Genomic DNA, 25,057 nt, shown 5'->3' with positions numbered 1-25,057 from the left:
AGAAAAAAAAAGAAGGTACTTGGCAGTTGGATCTAGCCTAATATAGTGAATTGTCAGTGTCATCTGAGAGAACTGCTTCCACAGAGACAAGCAGAAAAGGAGGTAAAAGGGAAAGGATTCAGCCCTCCCATACCCCTCTTTAGGTAAGTGGGTGGACAAAGGGTGGTCCTGGGGTTGCATGGCCTTCAAGAATCTATTGACATCCTCCAAGCTCTCCAGATTCCTCTGACTGATTTTTGGTCATAAACTGGAGGTGGGGGAGGAGGTGAATTGCCTCTTCTAGAAGCCATTCACCTGTGAACTAGGCAATTTATTTTTCAAATAGTTTGCAGAGCACCATTCAACTTAAAAAGAACAACAACAAAACCAAATGTTGAGTCTTGCATACATCCAGCTTTGGGTGATTTGGGATTTGCGTGTGTGCATGTGGTGACATTTCTGGTAGTTCACATGGCCTTGGAGGGTCTTGGGGCATAAAACTGTCCCCCCCCCCCCCCCGACTGCTGTTGCTCAGTCTTGGCTTATGTGGTTAAGTGATCCATGTGAGAAAACAGATCTACTGGAGGGCTGAGTATTCTAGGACTATCTGATCCATTCACATGGCATGTCTCACAGGGGACAAAACTGTCTATATTAGCTAAGTATGATGGATGATTTTCTTATGCAGTTTGGGCAAATACAAATTATGTAGTATTTCTGTGAAGAAATCAGTATCTTTTGAGAAAAAGATGCTGCCTCGTGTGTTCAAATTTTGTGTTCAAAATTATTTTCTACAAAAAGTTAACTTGTACAAAGATATTTTCTGGTAAGACACATGACATGTATTCTTATACAAATGGTTTTCCCTGAAGTCTCAAAAGTATGAATAGTGCTTGAAAATGGTAGAAACTTTTGCAGTTTTGCGGAGCGAGGAAAAAAATAGCTGAAATTATTCATTCTTGTGTGCAGGAACACAATAAGAAAATACTTATATCAATGCTGTTTAGGGTGCTGAAGTGTAAATGAAACGCTGTTCTCTCTTGCATGGTTACAGATTACTCCCACACGTTACTTAGATCCAAGTAAATAGAACATGCAAATCCTTAACCAGTGTTTCTCAATCTTTGGACCTCCTGAGATTTCAGACTCCAGTTCTGAAAATATATGACCACTGACTAAGCTGGCTAGGCTTTGGGGAGTTGAAGTCCAAAAACTCTGGAGGATCAAAAATTGCAAGCTACTGACATATATAGTACTAAATGACAATAACAAGCACTAAAACATTCATTTGTTGAATAATATAATATAATGCTTACTTGCAGATTCTATAAATTTGGGGTAGGCATCATATGTGATTAGTGGAATTGGCAAATCCCTGAAGTACAGTTTAAGTGCACCTGTGATAATATTGATATCTTCATACATATTAACAGAAATATCTGCTTTTTCCCCATCTGTGTATGAAAAGGGAAAAAAAGTATAGACTATTACCAGAGTGAAACAATTAATAATTGCAATTATGTTACAGGCATAATTTAGGCAGGGTTTATACCAGGGGTAGGCAACCTGCGGCCCGCGGGCCGGATGCGGCCCGGCGAGGCCTTGGGACCGGCCCCAGCCCGGTCCTGCCGCCGATTGCCGCCGGGGCCTTTGGGGGGCAATTGTCTATAGAAGCCTCAGAAACATGCATTTATATTAACATTTTTTAAAAAATCAGCAATTTTTTTTGCATGTCCTCCATTTTTTTTAAAAAAAGTGTCTTCCATTTGAAAAATTTGTCCTACATTTGTTCTGGTTTATTTATATATTTAAATTTTTAAAAAATTATTTAATTATTTATTTTTTGGCTTCGGCCCCCCCAGTTGTCTGAGGGACAGCAACCTGGCCCCCGGCTCAAAAAGATTGCCTATCCCTGGTTTATACAGATAAAACACAAGCAAGAATTTTTTAAAAAGTATTCTGACATGAAGATCACTGTGGTAGACTTCTGTGTGTTTTAACATGGACAACGCTGCTCTTGTATGCCCTCACTGTCTTCTGTGACTGGGCAGCAGGCAATAGGTGCATTTCACCTGCCCTGTCTTTCCAAGGCCATAAGACAAAAGTGAGACAATTGCGTCAGGTTTCAGAGCACAGGAAATGGTCAGTCATGAGCATGTATACATTTACATCGCTATAGAAATAAACTATAATAATAATAATAATACTTGTGGAAGGCTACCAAGACTGCTCCAGAGAGCCTCTTCTATATCTCCAGCTCTGGCATGGAGTGGGTTACTGGCAGGCTTTGGAGAGTTGTCATCATCATCTTGTTGCTGTGTGCCTTAAAAGTCAATTTGACTTATGACGACCTTACCATTAGGTTTTCTTGGCAATAATTGTTCAGAGGGGGTTTGCCATTGCCTTCCTCTGAGGCTGAGAGAGTGTGATTTGCCCAAGGTTACCCAGTGGGTTTCCATGGCTGAGTGGGGATGTGAACCTTGGTCTCCAGAGTCACTGGCAGCATCTGCATTGCAGAAATAATCTGGTTTGACACAACTTTAACTGCCGTGGCTCATTGCTATTGAACTTTAGGAACTGTAGTTTGTTGTGGCACCAGAACTTTGCTCCAGTGCCACAACAAAACTACAGTTTTTAGAATTCCATAGCAATGAATCATGGCAGTTAAAGTGGTGTCAAACTGGATTATTTCTTCAATGTGAATGCAGCCGCAGTCCAACACTCAAACCACTACACCACGCTGGCTCCTAAAACTGCTTAGAAAAAGACCAGCAAGCTGCCCACTAGACTCAACCAGTGGCCAAACACCTTGTTTTGAGAGGAGACAGCTCAGAATCAGGCATCTGGCCATGGCTGGCTCCAAGAGGAGCCTTGGGACAGACTTAAGTTTGAGGAAAGGCACCTGAAAGCCAGGCATTTGGACACTGCTGATTCTGTGGAGAGCTGTGTTGGTTGCTTTTTGGAACTGGCCTTGTTCTCTCCAGAGGGCAGGTACTTGTCCTCCTGCCTCAAATGGTTGGAATGGCAAATCTGCTACTATGTGTTCTCAAGAGACTTTAACTGTCTTAGTGAGACTTGGGTAGAAAAGTAGGGCTTGACAAATAGACCTCCATTTATTTTAAACCCACCAGGAGTAAAATGACATACAGCAACAGATGTGAGTTGATGCTCTCCTTCCTTTCCTTACCCTATGATGTGATTGTCATGATGTGCCCTTCCCTTCTTTCACTTCACTGCCAGTAGCACCCAATGCTAGAGTTGTGCTGGGGAGGAGAAAAGCCTGATAATGACAGTGTCACCATGCCTGAAGTGGGAGAGGAAGAACAGACACAGAGAGGCTGTGTCTGGTGGCAGAGCTCTCTGCCATAATGTGTAGCAGCAGCATCTGGTAGATTAGTAGGAATGGGGCAGGAAAAGAGAAAAAGCTGTAATGGGCAAAAAGGGAACATGCGTGGGAGGGGATGGAAAGGCTTCACTGAGAAGGCTACTAAAAGACAGATTGGTTTACATAGCAATGACTGGTTATATTATTTATGCCCACTGTAGCACTTTTCCCACTAAGGATGCAGAAAACAGTAACTTTTAAGTTACTTCTGCACAATCTCAAAAACATGGGGATGGATAAAAGAGGTCAGCAAAATGGGTATGAAGTAGGAAGCAGTTCCTTGTTGTAATGTGTGGTGTCTTCTCCTGTTTTTTGCTACCATAAATACCCTTTAGTGCAGGAGTACAGTGTTGTGCTCCTCCTATGCCACAGGGTTCAGCACGGAGTCAAACAGCCCCAAAGTTCCTTCCCTAGAGCAAAGGTACCTATCACGAGTACCTCCGTTTTCTCTGGATTCAACTTGAGTTTGTTTTCCCTCATCCAGCCCATTACCAACTCAAGGCAGGCATTCAGAGGAAAGTTTCCATCCTTAGTCACTGCAACAGTCGGAGGCATAGAGAAGCATATTTCGGTGTCATCAGCGTACTAATAACACCGCACTTCATGTCTCCGGATGATCTCTCCCAGTGGCTTCATGTATGTTAAACAGCATGGGGGACAGAATGGCACCCTGAGGGACGCCAGATGTCAGCTCTCTTTAAGCATCACCATCTGGAACCTGCCTGAGAGGTAGGAACAGAGCCACTGAAGCACAGTGCCCCCAATACCTAGCTCCCTCAGGCATTCCAGAAGAAAACCGTGGTTAATGGTATTGAATGCCGCTGAGATGTCCAAGAGCACCCTGTCAATGCCCAGTTGGAAGGCAGCTGCCCTCTCGATCACTTTGCCCAAAAATGGTAAAAGGGAGACCGATGTATAGTTATTTCTCACCACGGGGTCAAGGGAGGGTTTTTCAAAAGCAGTTTGACCACTGCTTGTTTTAAATCTGATTAAAATTTACCCTCCCCAAAGATCTTAATAAAATTTTTACTGCATTCCCCCCCCCCCCCCGGCGGTCAACCATGAAGGGCAAGGATTGAGGGGGCAGGCTATCCTTACACTTCCAAGAAGCTTGTCCACTTCATCAGTATTTACAAACACAAAATGATCCAATTTAACATAGTCCATGGAGTCAATGGACACCTCTTTTCACTCGCTGCCCCTCACTCCTGGAACCTTCTTCCCCCGTGAACAAGAGCCATCACTTCTTTAACCAGCTTCAAAACGGAGTTGAAGACCATCCTGTTCAGAGAAGCGTTCCCAGGCCTTGCATAATTGACAGACTGTTCAATGGCAGGGATCCAAGTACCTTGCTTGGGAGTGCATAGCAGGATTTTTGGTGATTCTTTCTTGATCAGATGATCCAGCCCACCCACCACACTGTATTACAAGCCCTGCAAGTCCAGGCATGTTTTTAAAAAATGACTTGCTACCTAGCATGGGGAAGTGGGGATGGGGCAGGCAGATTGTTCTTGAAACACAAGTAAAAATTCCCACTGGGCATGTAAAGCTAGCTCTTTGGGCTATGGCCAGTAATGGTCTAATATAAAGTATACCTCGATCAAAAGCCATTTTGACATCTTCAATTAGGTCACTGAATCCTGATACTCTGTAGAGTCCTTCAGAATTGAGACCTGTTAAAGTTAAAAACATCATTACATCAAATTTAATATTTATTTTTCTGACAGTCTTTTTCTTTACCAATAGCATTGTGTACATCTGAGCTAAGCTTCAAAAGCCTTGCCTTTCTTTCTGAGCATAATTTCTGTGCCAGGCCTCACTGCTAAACAGATAGCATTTTTATGATCACTACCCAATAATTCTGTGTAAATATGTTCCTGGTAATGATTTCTGGAATGGGAAACGTGCCATAAATTTACAAAGGAAATGTGAAATCTAACTACTCACATTAGAGTATTTAAACAGATTTGCATCTATTTAAATATCATATGAACAGCAATCAAGCAAAGAGTCATTAGACAGGGAAAACTTAGAGGAGGAAATAATGTGTAATAACTGAGAGCATAGCTATAGTTATCTATGTTACTTATTGTTCCTTACAAAACTATATTGTTAAGAGGAACTTCAATACAAGAAACAGCAGGCAGGGATATCATTCCAGAGCAATGCAAATAAAATATCTGTATCTCATAAATAGTATAACAATATTGTATGACTATATAGTATTATAATGCCATAATCCTTATTATAAACACGAGAGAAAGGGATATATCAGAGACAATATTTTAAACATCAATGCAATGTTAAATATTAATTGTTCAGAGAAATAACCACTTATAAAATGTTCTAGGCAAAACTGCTTTGATCTTAAATTCAGCTAAACCCCAGCTGACAGAAATCAATCTAAAGGGATTATTAGCAAGACAACCAAATCATTTAAGCATGCCTTACCTCTAGATTCAATTTCCCTGATGCACATATCTACCACCATTGGTCTTTTTGTGAAGTGTGCTTTTACTAGTGTTGTGAGATCACAACTATACACTTTTTTAACATGCTTCAGGTCTGGTTTGCAGTCATTTGGAACCATCTTGGAACATTGCTTATGAACATTTAAGCCACAATCTGATGGAAATAAGAAAAGGAATAAAAAGTGTTATCCCAATACTGAACAGTAGAATCATAGTTATAAAAGACTGCTCTAGAGAATCTGGTACTTAGGCAAAGGTTTGTGCAGGACTTGAATAACTCTATCACTTTCATTAGAAATACCTATACCTAGTATACTGATCAGCCATGATCAGTACTGATTTCTGACTCACAATTAATTGACAATAGGGAAAATGAATAAGATCCCCCTCCCCACCTCCTTCTTACATTTCATTATCTCTTCATTGCTGTATCAGTCTTCACAATGCTTCCACTACGTAGGCAGGCTACTGAATACTTGTCAATCAGAGAGCTTAAACATTGGTGGACCAAATTACGGGGCAGGATTGTCAGTGTTTCTATATGATTCTCCATTCAACAGCAAACCAAAACTTGGGCACGTAAGTTCTAAAAGTCTGATAGGCAGCAGAACAAATATGTAGCATAGGCGCGTTACAGACCGCCCGTTTGGGGCGGCCTGTAACCGGCCCTTTCCCCGCTGGATCGGGGCCTCAGCTGCCACAACAGCAGCCTCCGAGGCCCTGATCCGCCACTTTCCAGGCCGCGGGGAAGCTGTAAAATGCCACTTCCCCGCAGCCTGGAAAGGGGTGTCCTTGGGGCTTCAAGCCCCAAGGACACCCGGTGGCGGCGGGGAGGAGGAGAAAGGGTCCGCTTGGCCCCTTTCTCCTCTGCGTTGCTGGCGCAGCCATGTAAAGGCTGTGCCAAGCGATGCAAAGCTGGAAGGAGCTCCGAAACGGAGCTCCTTCCGGGGCCGCAGAAAGGGTGTCCTAGGCACCCTCGCATGGCCCCACTATGTCACAACCACGCCGCCCTATTTAGGGACGTAGTCATGGTGGCGCCCGTGTGCATAGGGCACCACCATTTTGTATGGACTCGGTCCATACTAGGGTTAGGGGCGTCAAGAAATGACGCCCCTTCCTAACCCTAGTACGGACCCAGTCCGTACTTTTATGCTCATTTGTAACGGGCCATAGGTTTCTAATGTAACACAGACTATACTCATTATTGTGAAATAAGCTTGCATAGTCTAAAAGAGCAATAAGACAGCAGCAGATAAGCAGAGCAATGTACATTTATATATTGAGATGCTCCCTATCAAAGAGAGGAAGGCGTAAGAACTGCCTCTAATATCCTTGAGACTATGCTCTAATCTGCACTGCAGAAATAATGTAATTTGACCCCACTTTAACTGCCATGGATCAATGCTATGGAATTCTGGAATTTGTAATTTTGTGAGATATTTAGGCTTTTCTAAAGGAAGCTCTGCTGCTACAACAAACTACCAATTCCAGAATTCCATAGCAGAGCCATGGCAGTAAAAGTGGTGTCAAACTGCATTATTTTTTTGCAACGGAGTAGATTAGACCTATGTGTGCAGCAGGGAAATCAATGAGGCAAAGCACAAAATGGTCCCTCATCTCATTTCTTGTTAAAAAAAGCAACCAAGCTGACAGTGTTGGTGATGAGCAGCATCCTTCACCACAGCTGCGGTATAGGCTGCTAGCAAGAGTGTGCGTGAGGCAGTGAAACTGCTCTATGTTTTCTGTCCAAACTCTAAAAGAGCCATCCTCGGTGCTGAAAACCCATCCCTCCAAATGGTTTAGGATGCTGGGTATCCAGACTGAAACCCAGAACTCCACTTACCTCCAAACCACCAGTGCCTGCTGCACAGTTGGTGAAGAAGAAGGCAAGTTCCACATGACAGACTTGTGTTTTGTTCTAGCCTTCAAGCATCGGCTGTTTCACTCTGCCTATATGATCAGATAAATTTATGGAAAATGTGTCTAGACTGCACACATTTCTGGAGAATAGGTGTAGAACACCAGTGGCTTAGAGTCAAACAATGACAGGGATTTTTGCTGCCACAGCCTGCTCTGTAGGTTTGGAACCATCTGTATAATGGCCATGATTCAAAGCATAATGAACATGGTGTGACTGGTCACGGGGAGAGTTGGGGTGTCCCTTGACATCACCAGGGGTTGGGAGACCTGAGGAGGCGGCATCACCAATGGAGAGAACGGAGATTTCTCTTTTGGTTTTGGAGGGGAGAGAGGGGCTGGGATCAGGAGAGGAAGGGTCTATATAGGATGGAGGAAGGTGGAGGCCGAAGGGTTAAAGGAGAAGGAGAGGCAGATGAGGAGAAATATGGAAGAGGAAAGCTAGAAAAGGTGGTTGTGGACAGGGAGAGGGGAGGTGTCCCAACTCCACCCTTGGGGAGGGAAGGATGGACGGCAGCATTGTAGAGGGGCCACTTCGGAGTGCCAGTTTGGGGTGTGAGCGCAGAAGAGTCTTGGTGGGAAGATGCTCTAGGACAGTTAGCCAGTCTGGCTCCCCAACATCCCGACAGGCCAAGAGCACAGGCATTCACCAGGCTGGTGGAAGGAGAAGGGGACTGGTGCGACACCAGAGGGAGAAGGTGAACATTAGGGTCTAGAACCCTGCTTATAAAGAAGGTGGATTGGGAAGTTTCTGAAAAGAAACTGAAGCCCTAAGGGATGAACACAAAAGGGCAACCTTGATAGACTACTGAAGATAAGAAGGGAAGCTAGAAGGTTAAGAAGATTGGCTAGAGGGTCTAGTGTTTATGCTGGAAAAGAGCATATATTTATATGTTAAATAAAGCTGAACTCAGTTGGAAGCATCACCTTGACTCTGCTGTGTTTTGTTGCCACATGGAAGCAAATAGACATCTTAAACTGCCAGCCCTGGGCTAGAAGGGTGGGACCACTAGGGGCCCCGCAACACATGGATGGGCAGAAATAGGTTTGGGTAGATCTTTAGGTGATTTGCAAGAGTGACTCTCCATTCCTAGTTAATCAACAATAGGAATAATGAGTAAGCGTCTTTCCATGCTTTCATCCTGGAGTGAATATACACTCAAAGCACATGGCTCACTGGGGCAATAAGCAGATCTCATTGTTATAATGAAAACAAAGAAATCACACATCTAAATCGCATATCTGAAATCAATTTCCTCACACCATTGGTCTGATCTAGTTGAGTTCTTTTTATGTTGGCCACAGATCAGTGTTAGAGATCAGATGGTAGAGTCAGAGTTGGAGGGGAGGTTAGATTTTCAGTAACATCTTATAGTTATGCCTCTGACTACCGTATATACTCAACTATAAGTCAACCTCATGTATAAGTCGAGGTCAGGTTTTGGGGCGAAAATGGTGGATTTTGATATGATCCATGTATATGTCGAGGGTAAAATTTAGGGACATGTGACAAAAGATTTATAGGATGAAGCAAAGGAAAATGATGCCAAAGAGCTTAACAAAATTCCAGCAGGCATAACTGTTTGGGCTCCCACTAAAAGCTGGATGGATGAGAGAGCACAGGGGAGGTCAGTGCTTTCAGGACAGATTACACTTTTGCTTTTCACCAAGGGATGGTTCCCTTTTTATAAGGATTAAAGTACATCATTTACACTGACCCATGGACAAGTCGACTCAGTTTTTTTGGGTCAATTTTTTGACTAAAAGTTCTAGACTTATACACGAGCATAAACAGTATATATGGTCCCGAGATTATAGCACAAACTATGAAGCTAACTTTCTATGGCAATTCTGGTGAAAGGATCTCAAATAATACGACTGCCTGAGCCTTTGGATAATAGCTACAGGAATCAACGATACTGAGCTACATAGGATCATGGTCTGATTGTATGGCAGCATTCAAACATTATAATAAACTATAGTTTATTGGTATGTGAAAGAGATGGCATGAGCCTCATTTGTGTAATACTACAAGTTCTCTCTTCCTTCTAGTGTGGTTGCTTCTGCTTCTATCTCTAGCCCTTACCTGCAATTTGTGACCTTGGCTGAATGTTTTACTGAAACAAACCAACATCAAAATGTGGTGTATGAAGTCAGTTCTTTTCAATAAACTATGGTTATGGTTAGCCACAGTTTAAGGAGATGATCAGAATGGGGGGGGGGGGGGGAAGCTGGGAGTAAAAGGCATACTCCCAACAAAGTTGTGCAATCATGCTGAAGACTTTCAGATGCATCGTCCTTATCCAGGATTTAAATCATGAAGATCCAGGAATGCTCCAGCAGCAAGCCATTCACGGGGAAGTCTCGGGAATGGTTTCTTGCTGGAGCATTCCTGGATCTCCATGGGTTAATTCCTGGATAAGCGTGACATCATCTGAAAATTTTCAGCGCGATCTCATGACTTTGTTGGGAGTATGCCTTTTTCTTCCCCTAGTTCCCCCTGTCTGATAATCTCCTAATGCTAAATAATAATGCTAAATTGCTCTTGAAGAAAAACTGCTGTTGATTAAAGCAAGCAAGCAGATTATTATTGTTGTTGTTGTTGTTTATATAGTGATGTAGATTTGCACAACGCTGTACATAAAACAATAAATATATAAGAGTAAGCCTGCCTATGGCGTACAATCTAAGAGCTTTTAAACTTCTTTGCACAGCTATACTAGAAGAGAAGGGCTAAGGCTTATTGTTATGTCTATCTGTATGTTTTCCAGCACTGGCAGCTTTTATCCCAGGTAGAGGTAATTCCCAATTCAACTACCCACAGCCCTTTGAGATGCCATCGTGTGCTCCTTTGTTTATGCAAAACATGTTATTTACTATCAAACTATGACCCTTCTGCATTTGTTGGAGTATGAAAAAAGACAGTTAAATGTGTGTGAGAGACAGAAGGAAGTGGCCTTCAATGTCTGGGTACAGCAGAACTTTATTATGAAAATTAATCATGTGAATTCATTGTCAGTCTCTTCTAAAAATCAGCAGTCTTCCTTATCTCGCTACTCTCAGATTGTCCAAATGTTCTGCAGTTTTCTCAGGCCACCAAAGGCAGAAGAGATATGATACATTTAATTTTATTAGCTGGCAGAAATCTTCAAAACATTTTGAATCAGCTGTTCAGATACTATGAGTTGAAATATCTGGAATAAGTTGTTCATTCCCCATGTTTTTCTAGGACATCATGGGAAAGACTTAATATTTAAGAACAAAAAAGATTGATTCTAGCATTCTCCACTGTAAGCTGAAATAATGTGCTTTCATTAATGCATGAGCAAACATAGGAACTTTAAGCACTGTATTAAGAATGCCCCAAGAGGACCCATTTCAAATATTTGCTGAGAGTACAATAAGCAGAGCTGTCACTTTCTCTTCTATTACTGATTTGATTTCAGTCAGCTTTAACCTTCATTGTACTTCTAATTCACTGGAATATACAGTTGCTGAGCGTGCTTTATAGAAATATCACTGTATGTTAAATGCATGACCATCATATTTTATAAGCTACATTGGGGAAGAGTATGTATTCTGTCACTTTTGAGAGTAAATAGCAATGGGGGGAGGGAAAGGAATTACATGCTCCTCAGGAAGACAGCTAGGAAACTGTTACAGTTACATGATTGCTGTGAACTCAGAACTGGACTGGGGGTAACGGCATGCATAGGCTTCTTGTGAGTCCCATTTGGGGAATGTTCAGGGACATTTGACCACTAAATGTATCAATGATTGATTATTCAACAGGTCTATAGCTGAGGAATGAAGCTGTAATGAGAGACAATTAAAGGGTTATCATCCTAGGAAAGTCTTTTTTCACATGTGGAATTTATAAACAATCTATCAATGATGGAATTTGGACAATACATTCACCCTGTTTTTGCAGAAAGTACAGTCTTTGTCTTGTTCTTTCTTATATCTCCCCAAAGCAACGGCTCATATAATTAGCACAGGATTGGTAGATATGGGCCATCAACAGCTGTAGATGTTAACCACAGGCTAGTTGGGGGAAAAGGAGGTAGTCAGGCCTGTTGGAAAGCAATTGGGAAGCTCTGAACTCGTCTTGCTCCAACCTACCATTTTCTTTGTTCCTAAGCCAGGCAGCCATTTTGTTCCATGATTTCTTGGACCACAGCAGCAATCTGGCAGAAATGAGAGATAAGGCTGTCTAGTTTGGCACCAACTCAATCTATCTTCCTTACAAAATGCTGCTAGGCTGACTTTACAATATTGCATTTAAATTACCAGGACTGCTGAGGAAGCAGGTAAAAGGGGACACTGCATTCAAAGAGGAAACCTTTTGAGATTTTACTACTTACTTTTGAGAAAGTAGAGTTAATTTTAAAAAGTGCAATATAAAATACATAAGAACATAAAGTGAGCCCTGCTGGATTAGACAAAAGGCTTATCTAGTTCCACATTCTGTTCACAGAATGGCCCATCAGTTGCCTACGGGAAGCCCACAATGAAATCATGAGAGCACCTGCTCACTAACTACTTGACAGTTCAGACTATTTGTTGACTTATGGCAACCCTTTTTTGACTTATGGATTTTCTGGGGTTAGAAGTGTGTGATTTCCTCAAGGTCACTCAGTGGGTTTCCATGGCCAAGTGGGGAACTGAACTCTGAATCCAAGATTCAAAATAACTATTACTGTATTATTTTTAAGAGTAAATATAGAAAGACTAGTTCAAAAGACTGTCTCTGAAGCTGCCTTTCATCTAAGTTTTTCTGTTTGCCTCTTTGTTTATACAAACTGCCTTGGCAGTCCTGTTTTTCTTGATCATCCATCACAAGTTAATGTCAAGTGAAGCTAAAACTGAACTTCATGTATTTATTTATCCTATTTATATTTTGTACTTTCTCTAAGAGGTTTAGGACATTGTTCATGGGCATCATAACAATTCTGTCAAGAGAGTAAGGTGGTTTTGCCCATGCTATCCAGCACTCTTCATAGCTAAAATTCCAGTTTTACCACAGGAAATTTCTGTCTAGACCAGGAATCCAGAACTATGTCTGTCAAAAGCAATGAAGGAATTGTTGCTACATAGGTTTATCCACAATTATCAAGATGACACGACAAAAAAGGAGGCAGTACTGCCCTAAAAACCACACATCCTGCCCCCGTCAGCACAGATGTATCTAGTTCATATTTTAATGCCCTATTGGAAGGGGGCATGGATTAGTACAGTCAAAGGTGAAGGATGACGCAAGATGTGATCTGGAGGACCTCAGCATGTTCACACCTGCACTACCGCAACACAAAAACCAAAGCATTTTTGTCCAGTGCACATTACCTGTTCTCTCAATAATATGTAATACTCACTGTATTCAGAGGGCACCAAATTTGTTTTATGAGACATGGTTATGGTATATATGACAAAAACTTGTTTGAACTGAATGTAAAGATGTCCAATGTGATCTAATACGTGTTTGCATGTGAAAAAAAAAATGCCTCCAGAAACAAACATCTATATTTGATGGTAAAGAGAGAATATAACTTCGAAAGTTATATTTCCCCCACATACAGTTCTCTCAAAGTGAGAGAAAATGTAGGTAACATGTATAAAATAGGACATAACTGGCTCTTTTAAAAGTTGATTTGGCTAGACAGTAAGAAATCTGGCATGGCCCATATGTTAATCATGCACACTTAAAAGACTATGGCAATACAACATCTATTTACTAATTCGCCATTTATAAATTGACTTTAAAATTCAAATCTGGTTTGCAAAGTATTACCAAAGCTTTACTGGAAAGCATCGTAGTAACACCAATGCATTTTATGAAGGCAGAAATCAACAGATACACATTACAGTTGTAGTGTCATGTAACTTCCCAGCTAGACATGAAGCTCCCTGGTTAGTTCTGGACCATTCACAACCAGAATTCGCAACTACAGCTACCAGAATTCTCCAGTTAGTACAAACAAACAAACAAATAAATAAAGGAATAATGTTTTCAAAGTTTGCTCACAATAAACATGCCTACTTGTTTCTTCTCAAGTAAATAACTACAGGAAGGGAAAATGCTGCCAAGGAGATGCAGCTGCTTTAGCTTTAATACTGCAAGTTCAGTAAAGCAAAAATAAAACTAAGAAAAATTGAAAGGCTGAGAAAGAAGAGAAGCCCTGGAACCAAATTTATTCTCTTGTTTTGTTCAGAATGAAGCAGGCAGCCACTTTCCTTTTTTCTCGCTCCCACTCAAGGCTTTGGAAAAATCTGGCCCTAAAGGATTATTTTAATGTAGGTGGCTATGCACAGTGCGTGAAAGAACATTATATAAACCATATCCATCCAGGAGACAAACCACCCACATGCTAGAGAAGAGAGAAAGTGCAGGCTAGTTGCCATGGTATGTCATGCACTGCTGAAAAGATATTCTGATTATAAATTCACTTTGAAAAAAAGACCAGCAAGCTCTGAGGCTAAAGATTAATTTACTGCTTATTGGTGCAAACTCAGTATTGTTCCCCCATCCCCACACCTATTTCGATGAGCATGCAATATTGTAAAGGGAATCCTAAAATGTGCTGCTTGTGAGGTTTTGCTTACAAGCCAACCAACACCTGAATTCAGAATGGTCACTGTACAATTTTCTTGTCTGGCATGGCTTTTATGCAAGTTAGCAGATTCTATCCAATATTTATGAAGTTTGCACTACAAAAATAAAATGGTTCGCAATAAATAAAAATAAATAAAAATAAAGTAATAAACAAAACAACTTAACTTTTGAATGCTTTCAGTAAGAAAGCACTTGAAGGTCACAGAAGAGCTTGGAAAATGTTATACTGCAGCCGTTCAAAAGGGCACAGTAGTAGGATGGAGCTCTAGGCCATTCTGGGTTACAAAGCATTGCCCTATCACTGCTAAATGGTGGATGCTTCTGCACACCATTCTACTCATTCTTTTAAAAAGTAATGTTAAGAGCTCTGGGACACAGACTGAAATTTTCCAGAAGACTACCAACAAGCCAAAAGAAGTGAAAATGAACTTCTAAAATGAGAAGTTCTTGCCCATGGTTCAAAGCCATGGAGAGTCACACCTGTCCCATTCTGGGGTCCTCAAGCTCTCCAAGGACTGCACCCCATCACTGGAACTGTTTTTGATAACTTCCAGTTGGAATTTTAGGCTGTTGGATATGTTTTTGTGTTTGTATGTGGATAGCAATATAAGAGGGAATCACATCTCCCGGAGGCCTCAAGATACCACATGTAGTCCACAAACCATACAATACCAAACCCAGTTCTAGCTGAAGAAGAATATACTGCCTCTCATCTAGCCCTGGTTCTTAATCCCAGATTTGTCAAGGCAGCTGTAGTACTATGAGCATGTAATCTGCACATGTTTGGAGGCATCTCACTTCTACTCCTTCCCCCTGTGCTTTTGGCATCTAAAATAGTGCTGTCAAAAGTCCCACCTCAGAGGAAGTCCTGCTCTCAAAGAAATACAAGTGGCTTGAATCTTGATCTTTCTTGCAAAATTACTCCACGCTCACACTCTCTCACAAGCAGCCTGAAGTAAATTACATTTAGTATGGCAAACTTGCTTATTTGGATTGCAGCTATGAAATACACCTTCAGCAGCCTACACCACTCCGGTGTTTTGTATAGCCCTCCTATGCAAACTGGGTACATATGATTGGGTATTCTCCACAATGTACTCAGGCACCTATGACAACTAGGACTCGCACTTAAATGCTTTTTCATTATTTTCCTACAACACGAAACCCCAAACATACATTTTTGACAGCAAGATATTTGAGCATACATGAAATACAATGCACATTCTGTATATGAATTGACTAAACATGGAATATTTTGTGTAATATTCACATATTTTCCCCTTTCATGTGGTATTTATTTCTGATATGAACCATTACCTGAAATAAATTAATTTCCTGTTTCAGAAGTTTGAATTTTGCCTTGTCTTGGCATGAAGTTTATGCATTTGTCTACAGCTTCATTTAATTTTGCCTGATTTATCCAACTATATCCCCATTTAATAACTTCATTTCTTTTTGGTTTTAAAAAATTCAGACTCTTCAGTTATATCCTAGACTCAATCTCTCTTTTTGATTCTTGTAACTGGTAATTATATGTAACTGGGGAAGCCTTAAGGTTTAATTTACTGTTTTTGTTGCACCTACTGCTGTTTAATGATTATTTTACAATTGTTTTAGTCTATATTTTATGACTTTTATTATTTTTATGTGACAAGGCAGAATGCCAAATCACCAATATATTGCATGATTAACACAAAGAGCTGATTTACTTTTTTGTCATACCAGTGGGAATCTTTCTATTAGCTACAACCGGAATCACTTCAGGATTGAGAGAGCAAATTTTAATATGAAATGGAAAACCAGCTGAAGATGGCAGCAACATATAAAAGCAAACAACCTATATCATTAGTTACCTGCACATTTCACTCCCTGAGCAATGAGGCCCCACATAAAGTTGGCACAATATTCACACCAGTGTGGACCCCTAAACGTGTGAACCTGAAAAACAGAAGAAACTAATGAATAATCACAGTGAGTATGATACATTTTCAAAAATGTATACCAAACTACCTCTCTCTCTCCCTCTTAAAAAACAAAACAAAACACTGATTATCCTTAGTTGTATAATGTACCAAGCACATAGCACAAGATGTCAGAAACACAAACATAAGGAGAAAGAATTAAACTGGAACTACACAGCCAACATCCTCTTTAGCCTGAAAATAATTCTGAATACATTACCTGAAAGGGCTTTCCTCTATATGAAGACTGTATGCTTGAGGAAGAGTATGCACAACACAGTAGATGCCTGTATGGGCTACTTCCTAACAAGATACATTCAGCAGCCTAGTATTTGAGCAGTTGAGCTTGCATTTCTACTCAGAGAGAACAGGACAACTCAAATCTGTTGTCCAGTGACGTGCTTCTTTCACAGCAGCATTTAAAAGGTATCTGTATACTATCATTTTTATTTAGAAAGGTACTGCTCTTACTCCCAATTGTCAAAACTGGGATTAACCTGACATTGCATGGCATTCTCTACCCTCTCCCAGGTCTAGGCTTGGGATGCAGGCTTGGAATTGACCATGCAAGATCAAACAAGCAAGCCCTGGGATTCTTTTTTTACTTATTCTTGCAGTGGGCAAAACAAGAATGAGTCCTCAACTGTTTCCAGCAAATAAGGGGTGTTAAAGGCACCTTTGAATTGGCTTAGAAATAAGCCACACTATGCCCTGCTTTTAAAAATAATACTTCAGTTAATTCTAGGACATTTTTATTTGACTTTGAGAGAATTTCTAATAAGCAAATGGGAATGAAAACTATTGAAAGGTTCAAAAGAATCAAAAGGTTTATATCCTCCAGTTGTATCTCTCTCCTGGCAAAGATCAAAAATGCATGCTTAGAGGTCATCTTGTATTGCTTCATAATCCTCAACTGACAAACAATACAACTAACAGAGCCATTTTTACCTCCATTTACAGAGGACCCTTGGTATCTACTGGAATTTGGCTCCAAGACTCCCCCCCCCCCCAATGGATATCAAAATCCATGGATGCTCAAGTCTCTTTATGTAATGGTGTCCCTTACATAAAATGGCAAAACCAAAGTTTGGTTTTGGTAATTTTTGTTGTATGTGAATCTGTGGGTGCAGAACTATGAATACAGAAGGTCGAATGTAATACCAGCAGCAGGCAATTGCATTTGAATTAAGCACTGGACATGGTCCCATCCATACATTTCAGTTTTCTATAGTGCCTTTCTCATGCCCATTGATCAAGGCAATCTGCAGCAACAAAACCATGATGCAGAATAACAACAGATTAGAGCTATAAATTCAGTATCAGTGCTACAAGGGAAAATGCATTGTTTGTTTTTGGAATGTTAACACTAAAGGCTTAGGGGCTATATCAGGAAATATTCCATTTCAGTGTATTATAATAATAATAATAATAATAATAATAATAATAATTTTATTTTTATTTTCCTGCCTCTCCCAAGTGAATCGAGATGGGATTACAACCCAGTGTCAATACACAATATACAAGCTCAATCACAATATTAAAAACCATGGTAAAATACTAGTTAATAAACAATTAAAATGACACTATGAAAAGTGAGAGAGGAGGGAGATATTTCAATTTAGGTCAAAGGATAGAGCAGTAACTCTTATAGGAGATCTGGTGGGTAAGCTCTCCAGAAGAGATCCATCTTAACTACCTTCTTAAAAGCTTCCAAGGAGGTAATAAGACGGATCTCCTCTGGGAAACTGTTCCACAGTTTAGGAGCAGCTGCAGTGAAAGCTTTTTGGGAAGTGGAAGTTAGTCTTGTTGTATATATGATTCCAAGAGATTCTTCCCCAATATTTTAAGAGTGCGGGGCGGATTATATAGGGAGAAGCGTTCCTGCAAGTTACTCGGGCGCAAGCCACATAGGGCTTTAAAGGTAATAAGCAACACCTTGTATTGCGCCCGGAAGCTAATCAGCAGCCAGTGAAGACCTTTTAAAATTGGTGTTATATGGTCAAACCTTGATGAACCAGTGACCAGTCTGGCTGCCATATTCTGAACTAATTGAAGCTTCTGAACTTGGTACAAGGGTAGCCCCATGTAGAACACGTTACAGAAATCAAGATGAGAGATTACCAGAGCATGTACCACTGCTTAAAGGTCCTTCCGGTCCAGGTAGGGTCGCAGCTGGCATATCAACCAGAGTTGATACCAAGCACTCCTGGCTGTCGCATCTACTTGAGATGACAACTGTAGAGACGGATCCAGGAGTACTCCCAGACTGTGAACTTCGTCCTTTAGGGGAAGTGTAACCCTATCCAGGACTAGGTGACAAAGTTCCTTCCCTAGAGCAAAGGTATCTATTGCGAGTACCTCCGTTTTCTCTGGATTCAACTTGAGTTTGTTTTCCCTCATCCAGCCCATTACCAACTTCAAGGCAGGCATTCAGAAGAAAGATTCCATCCTTAGTCACTGCATCGGAGGCATAGAGAAGCATATTTGGGTGTCATCAGCGTACTAATAACACCGCACTTCATGTCTCCGGATGATCTCTCCCAGTGGCTTCATGTATGTTAAACAGCAGATGTCAGCTCTCTTTAAGCATCACCATCTGGAACCTGCCTGAGAGGTAGGAACAGAGCCACTGAAGCACAGTGCCCCCAATACCTAGCTCCCTCAGGCATTCCAGAAGAAAACCATGGTCAATGGTATTGAATGCCACTGAGATGTCCAAGAGCACCCTGTCAATGCCCAGTTGGAAGGCAGCTGCCCTCTCGATCACTTTGCCCAAAAATGGTAAAAGGGAGACTGATGTATAGTTATTTCTCACCACGGGGTCAAGGGAGGGTTTTTCAAAAGCAGTTTGACCACCGCTTGTTTTAAATCTGATGAAAATTTACCCTCCCCAAAGATCTTAATAAAAATTTTACTGCATTCCCCCCCCCCTCCCGGCGGTCAACCATGAAGGGCAAGGATTGAGGGGGCAGGCTATCCTTACACTTCCAAGAAGCTTGTCCACTTCATCGGTATTTACAAACACAAAATGATCCAATTTAACATAGTCCATGGAGTCAACGGACACCTCTTTTCACTTGCTGCCCCTCACTCCTGGAACCTTCTTCCCCCGCGAACAAGAGCCATCACTTCTTTAACCAGCTTCAAAATGGAGTTGAAGACCATCCTGTTCAGAGAAGCGTTCCCAGGCCTTGCATAATTCTCGCTTGCCTCCCCGGATGAAGATTAACCATCCATTATGAAGCCAAGCCCTCCCTCCAGTCCACCTGCCTTGGTCCAGGCCTTGTAGGTAGAGAGGAACTGCTGGACTTCATCCCCTTCCCCACCACTACTCCCTTCTCTTTTTGTGTGGTGTCTTTTTAGATTGTAAGCCTGAGGGCAGGGAACCGTCTAATTAAAAAGACTGTATGTACAGCGCTGTGTAAATTTACAGCGCTTTATAAATAAAGGTTAATAATAATAATAATTACAGAATCTGTTAAATTGCCTGCTTCCAGATCAGCTCTTATCAGAGATTTTATCTGCAAAAAAATCCATTAAAAGCATCACAGCAGGCTATAGTTGGTTCCAGGATGGGAGGTACCTGAGTCAATGTTTTAACCACCCTGAACAGCTCTGCTGGACGAGACTCTGCAGATGCAATATGTGCAGCATAGAAGGATTTATTTGTTGCATCTATTGCCACTCCATAGGGATCCAAAAAGTTTCTATGGCGTGTCTTGTCAAGATAAGCGTTGATGTTTCCGCCAGCGCGCTCTAGTCATTGCGCGGCCCGCTTCATTTTACGAAGGTCTTGCATGTATCATGGTTTCCTATTAGAAGCGGTCCAGAATGGACACTTGGGAACGATAATGTCTATAGCCCTGGTAAGATCATTATTCCAGGTATCAACCAAGGCTTCGACAGAATCGCCATCATTTCCAACCATAAAACCTTCTAGGGCTTCCTGGAACCTAGCTGGTTTCATCAGCCTTCCAGGGCGGACCATTCTAATAGGTCCTCCACCCCCAAGGGGGATATGGGTAGTGGCCTTTAGTTCCACTTTGACCAGGAAATGGTCTGTCCATGACAGAGCAGAGATCCTAATCACTTCTGCCCATGGCTGTTCCTGATCCGTACTAAAGACCACTTCGAGTCTGTTACATGCACAATGTGTTGGCCCTGAAACTAATTGGGACAGGCCCATGGCTGTCATGGAAGTCATGAACTCCCGATCTGCATCTGTTAGATCTGCTGAGCCAGACTCGAAGGGAATGTTGAGGTCCCCCAGGACCAAAAGCCTGGGAGACTCCAGCACCAGCTCTGAGACCAGCTGTGTCAGCTCGGCCAGGGAGTCTGTTAGGCAACGGGGTGGACAGTAGATCAACAGAATCCCCAGACTGTCCCTACTTGGTAAGTACACAAATTATGAACATGCAATGGGCATATTTGTGGTTCAGTGGAAAGGTTAAAGCCAAGGAAGGTTTTTCTTCAGAATGTTGTTGCTTGTATAATCATCTGGTGGACAACATGACTACAAACAAAAAACACCCACTGATGCAAAGAAGGATTCAAGGCTAAGAATGAAAGTGAGAAATACAGTATGACTGCCATATCCGCAGCAGATCTATTCCCATGGTTACAGCAGACAAGTGAAACTCTAGTTAACAGTGAATGCCATATTTCCAGCAGAAGCTGGCTACAGAGTCATACTGGATGCCTAGAGAGGTGGTCTCTAGAGGCATCTGGAGGTCCCCCACCTGACTTTATGGTAAATCTCTGCTGGAAGTTAATCACAGAGTCACACTGGAGAATTTCCAGATTCCTAGAGAGACCTTTTCCCCCTGGATGCGGTTACATGAAACTGTACTTACCAGTCCTGCAGATGCAGGGGTCGTACCCACTATGTTAAGGCTGATTTTATCATGATAGAGTTCATGCTGTACCACAACATTCTTAGCACAGAAAATCACCACCATTGCTAATCAATGTGTTTTCTTTGAGCTTATTCATTGAAATGTGAGTTTGAGTTTTTTTAAATCTCTAGATGAATAGTTAAATAAAACCAATGACTGATTCATTTCATCTTACTAGTTATGCCAATCTGTTACAGCAGAAATGGCAAGGAATACTGGGATGCCTAAAATCTAACACTGGCCACATTCCAGCAAAAGTTTAGCAATCCTGTTGATTTTAATGGGAAAGAATTAAGCAAACATTTAATATCTGCTTACATTTATTTCCTCCACTCTACTGTATCTTCACACCAATGCTTAAAATTAGGCCAGACTAACAGAGCTTGGCTGGAGCATGATCACCCAGTGAGTTTCACACATCAATGGGGACTTGACCCTGGATCTCCCAAGTACCAATCCAATGCTCTAATGGTTATATCATGCCTTGATACAAACTGTCCATTACACCACATTGCTGCTGCTGCAGTAACCTCTTGACAAGTGTGTATATAGTATTTATTTATTTATTATAAAAGTTGCTGTCTGTCTCTCTACTAAACTTAGTCATAAATTTCAGTAAGGCCTTTGACAAAGTTTCCCATAACATTCTTGCAAACAAGCTTGTAAAATGTGGGCTAGACAAGGTAACTGTTACATGGATTTGTAATTGATTGACTGTCCGAACCCAAAGAATGCTCAACAATGGCTCCTTTTCATCCTGGAGAGAAGTCACAGGGTTCTGTCCTGGTCCCAGTGCTATTCAACATCTTTATCATGATGACAGAATTGGGGGCATACTTATCAATTTGCAGATGCCACCAAATTAGGAGGAATAGCTAATACTCCAGAGGACAGGATCAAAATTCAAAACAACCTCAATAGACAAGAAAGCTGGGCCAAAGCTAACAAAATGAAATTCAACACGGAGAAATGTAAGGTACTGCACTTAGGGCAGAAAAATAAAATGCACAGATATAGGATGGGGGACACCTGGCTGAATGAGACTACACGTGAAAGGTATCTCCAAGTAGACCACAAGTTGAACATGAGACAACAGTGTGATGCGGCAGCTAAAAAGGCCAATGCGATTTTAGACTGCATCAATAAAAGTATAGTGTCTAGAGGGAAGTAAATATCAGTAAATATCTGAAGGGATGTCATACTGAGGAGGCAGTTAGCTTGTTGTCTGCTGCTCCAGAGACTAGGACCCAGAGCAATCGATGCAAGCTCCAGGAAAAGAGATTCCACCTCAACATTAGGAGGAACTTCCTGACAGGAAGGGCTGTTCAATAGTGGAACAAACTCCCTTGGAGTGTGGTGGAATCTCCTTCCTTGGAGGTCTTTAAACAGAGGCTGGGTGGCCATATGTCGGGGAGGCTTTGATTGAGAGTTCCTGCATGGCAGGGGGTTGGACTGGATGGCCCTTGTGGTCTCTTCCAACTCTATGATTCTATGATTCGAAATGAAGAAAAAGTGAAGAGAGCAAAAAAATCAAAAACGGTCTTTTGATAGTGTTATTTTTAATTTTTATTTAACTGTTACTAATAAACTAGATAGATTGTAGTTAAAGAAAAGACCGTAGTTAAAGAAAAGACTTAACAGAGAGAAATAAGGGGTTAGGGCATCATATAACTGTCCTACAGGAATGCATATCATGTCGCCAGACAAGATGTACCTTTAGTGTGCATGTTCTCTATATTAATCCCTGCTTTCCATCTGTAAGCCCTAGTCTTTTGGCCTATGAAATCACATTTGGAATAAAGAGTGAACCCTGTGGCATGTCTCCTTCTTGGGGATTCTTTCCCCAATAGTCCCCAATCCTACCTATAGCCTTTAAGTTTAAGGGCGCTGAACGTAACAAAGCAGAGAGTGTGACATAGTGGTTTGGGCACTGGGCTATGATATGGAAACCAGGGTTTGATTCCCAGCTAGCCCATGAAACCCACTGGGTGACCTTGGACATATCACATACTCTCACCCTCAGGGGAAGGCAACAGCAAACCTTCTCTGAGCAAATCTTGCCAAGAAAACTCCATGACAGGTTCGCCTTAGGGTCACCATAAGTCAGAAACAACTTGAAGGTGCACAACAATAATAAGGGAGAAGCCAGAGAGTACCTAAATAAAAGGGAGAGTGTACTGGGCCATCCTGGAACAAGTGCTGACATTTGGGGGATCTATACCATGGAAAGCTGTTGCAGCATAAACTGTCACGCAGAAGATGGGTGGGTTGAGATTTTTTCTTCTTGGTCTGTTCAAAGCAATACAGTCTCTTCCTTGCCTTGCAATGAGCCAGCTGTTGTGTGGGAAGCTCAAGTTCCCTACTAAATTCTACTCCCCTTTTTTTCTTCTGTAGATAATTGATCCAATACAGGGAGAGGTGTGATACAAATAAATTGTCAGGGATGATGGGAGTTGTTGCACTTCACCTCAGGCTGTAACTCACCACCAAGTTAATGAAGCTGAGCTGACCAGTTTTGGCCAATGGTTATTGCTTTCTTCCAAAGCAGCAGAGTTTCTGAGAATAAGCTGAAGACCCTGACAAACCTCTTCAGGCTTTCTCACTCTTCTTCCTCAGATGTCTCCAACACCATCAGGATTTGCTGGCTCTTGTTTCTTCACTCAAGACACCAAACAACTTAGTAGTCTTAAACAAAAGTACTACTTTATTCTACTATATACTATATACAGTTACAATTCTTGCTTTCATAATATGCCCAACTATCCTACCATCCAACATCCTACAACAACCAACCAACATCACATTAACAAAACTGGCAATTATTATAGCTATTGTTAGCTGCCACCCAGTGGGTGTGTACATTCACATGATTGGTTGACTTTGTTCACCCCAGACTCAAGTCCAACCCATGAATATGATCTGATTATCTTGTCCATGAAACAAGTCTCAGGTGTTGCCAATATACATTCCAAAATTTGTCCTTGGCTCCCAAGACCTCCAAATTAGATCACCTTTTACACCTGTGTGATTTCCCTGTCTATACATGCTTAGTCATTTTGCTTCTCACATACATATTTTATTTCTATAACTGCATATCCCATGTTGCATTTCTTGACATAAATATTATTATTATTATTGTTGTTAAGCAACTAATCAGTGGAAGGTATTTAATTAGTTAATTAGGCTCCCTTTGAATGTTAACAATTATTACCACTTTTAAACTTTTACAGTTTACTAATGCCACCTCTTGTAAACATCCCAGAAAAAAATTAAAGCATGAGCTGAACATGCTTAGCTAAACATTTTGTGAAATAAATATCATTTCCTTTTAATGACTTTATATTTTATCAATATTTTATTAAAAAATTATACTGTATTCAGAAAGTCACATAATCCAAGGAAATATCAACAATTTCTCCCTCCGTCCCTTCTACGACCCTCTTAACTTCAATTATTCCCTTTGGTTATATAGAGACAGTTGACTAATCTGGACATAAAAGTCATTCAGGAGATCTAGGGAAACAAATTTTAAAATATGTAGGAAAGGATTGATTTTCTGATACTGTATTTTTTTTAAAAAAATGGTCGCCAAGATTACTCCATTCTTTTCTTTTAGACAAAACTGATCTGGTATACATACTGAGCCTGCCTTGAATTGTGGCCAACAACTTTGTTCAGGACATCAGAGGACACTGGGACATTTTGCAGTGGGCACTCCAGCATCCTTCATTACTGCATATAAATAGCAAGTTTATCAACAAGGACAGCAGCAGGACTGTATGCTGAATAGCCAAACACTCTTTTTTGGCCCTCACTCCTTCCCAGTTGAAGTTCTGTCA

The 25,057-nt window shown here is 41.2% G+C and overlaps 1 protein-coding gene across 4 annotated transcripts in view; it reads right to left on the bottom strand.

Moving 5' to 3' along the window:
- Positions 1-25,057, bottom strand: part of LOC149313733 (N-chimaerin) — a 142,956-nt gene that overhangs the window by 4,931 nt on the left and 112,968 nt on the right. For all 4 annotated transcript variants that reach the window (XM_089519713.1, XM_089519715.1, XM_089519712.1 and 1 more), the window contains 4 exons: positions 16,216-16,300; positions 5,816-5,989; positions 4,960-5,037; positions 1,296-1,433 (listed from right to left, as the gene is read on the bottom strand). In XM_089519713.1, the coding sequence (XP_089375839.1) occupies positions 1,296-1,433; positions 4,960-5,037; positions 5,816-5,989; positions 16,216-16,300 (475 nt within the window). The remainder of the gene's footprint in view (positions 1-1,295; positions 1,434-4,959; positions 5,038-5,815; positions 5,990-16,215; positions 16,301-25,057) is intronic.

Source organism: Sceloporus occidentalis, unplaced genomic scaffold (assembly GCF_023333645.1).
Source record: "Sceloporus occidentalis isolate IW3139 unplaced genomic scaffold, rSceOcc1.0.p SCAF_4, whole genome shotgun sequence".
NCBI classification, from domain to species: domain Eukaryota; kingdom Metazoa; phylum Chordata; class Lepidosauria; order Squamata; family Phrynosomatidae; genus Sceloporus; species Sceloporus occidentalis.
This window is presented reverse-complemented; position numbering and strand designations above follow the sequence as displayed.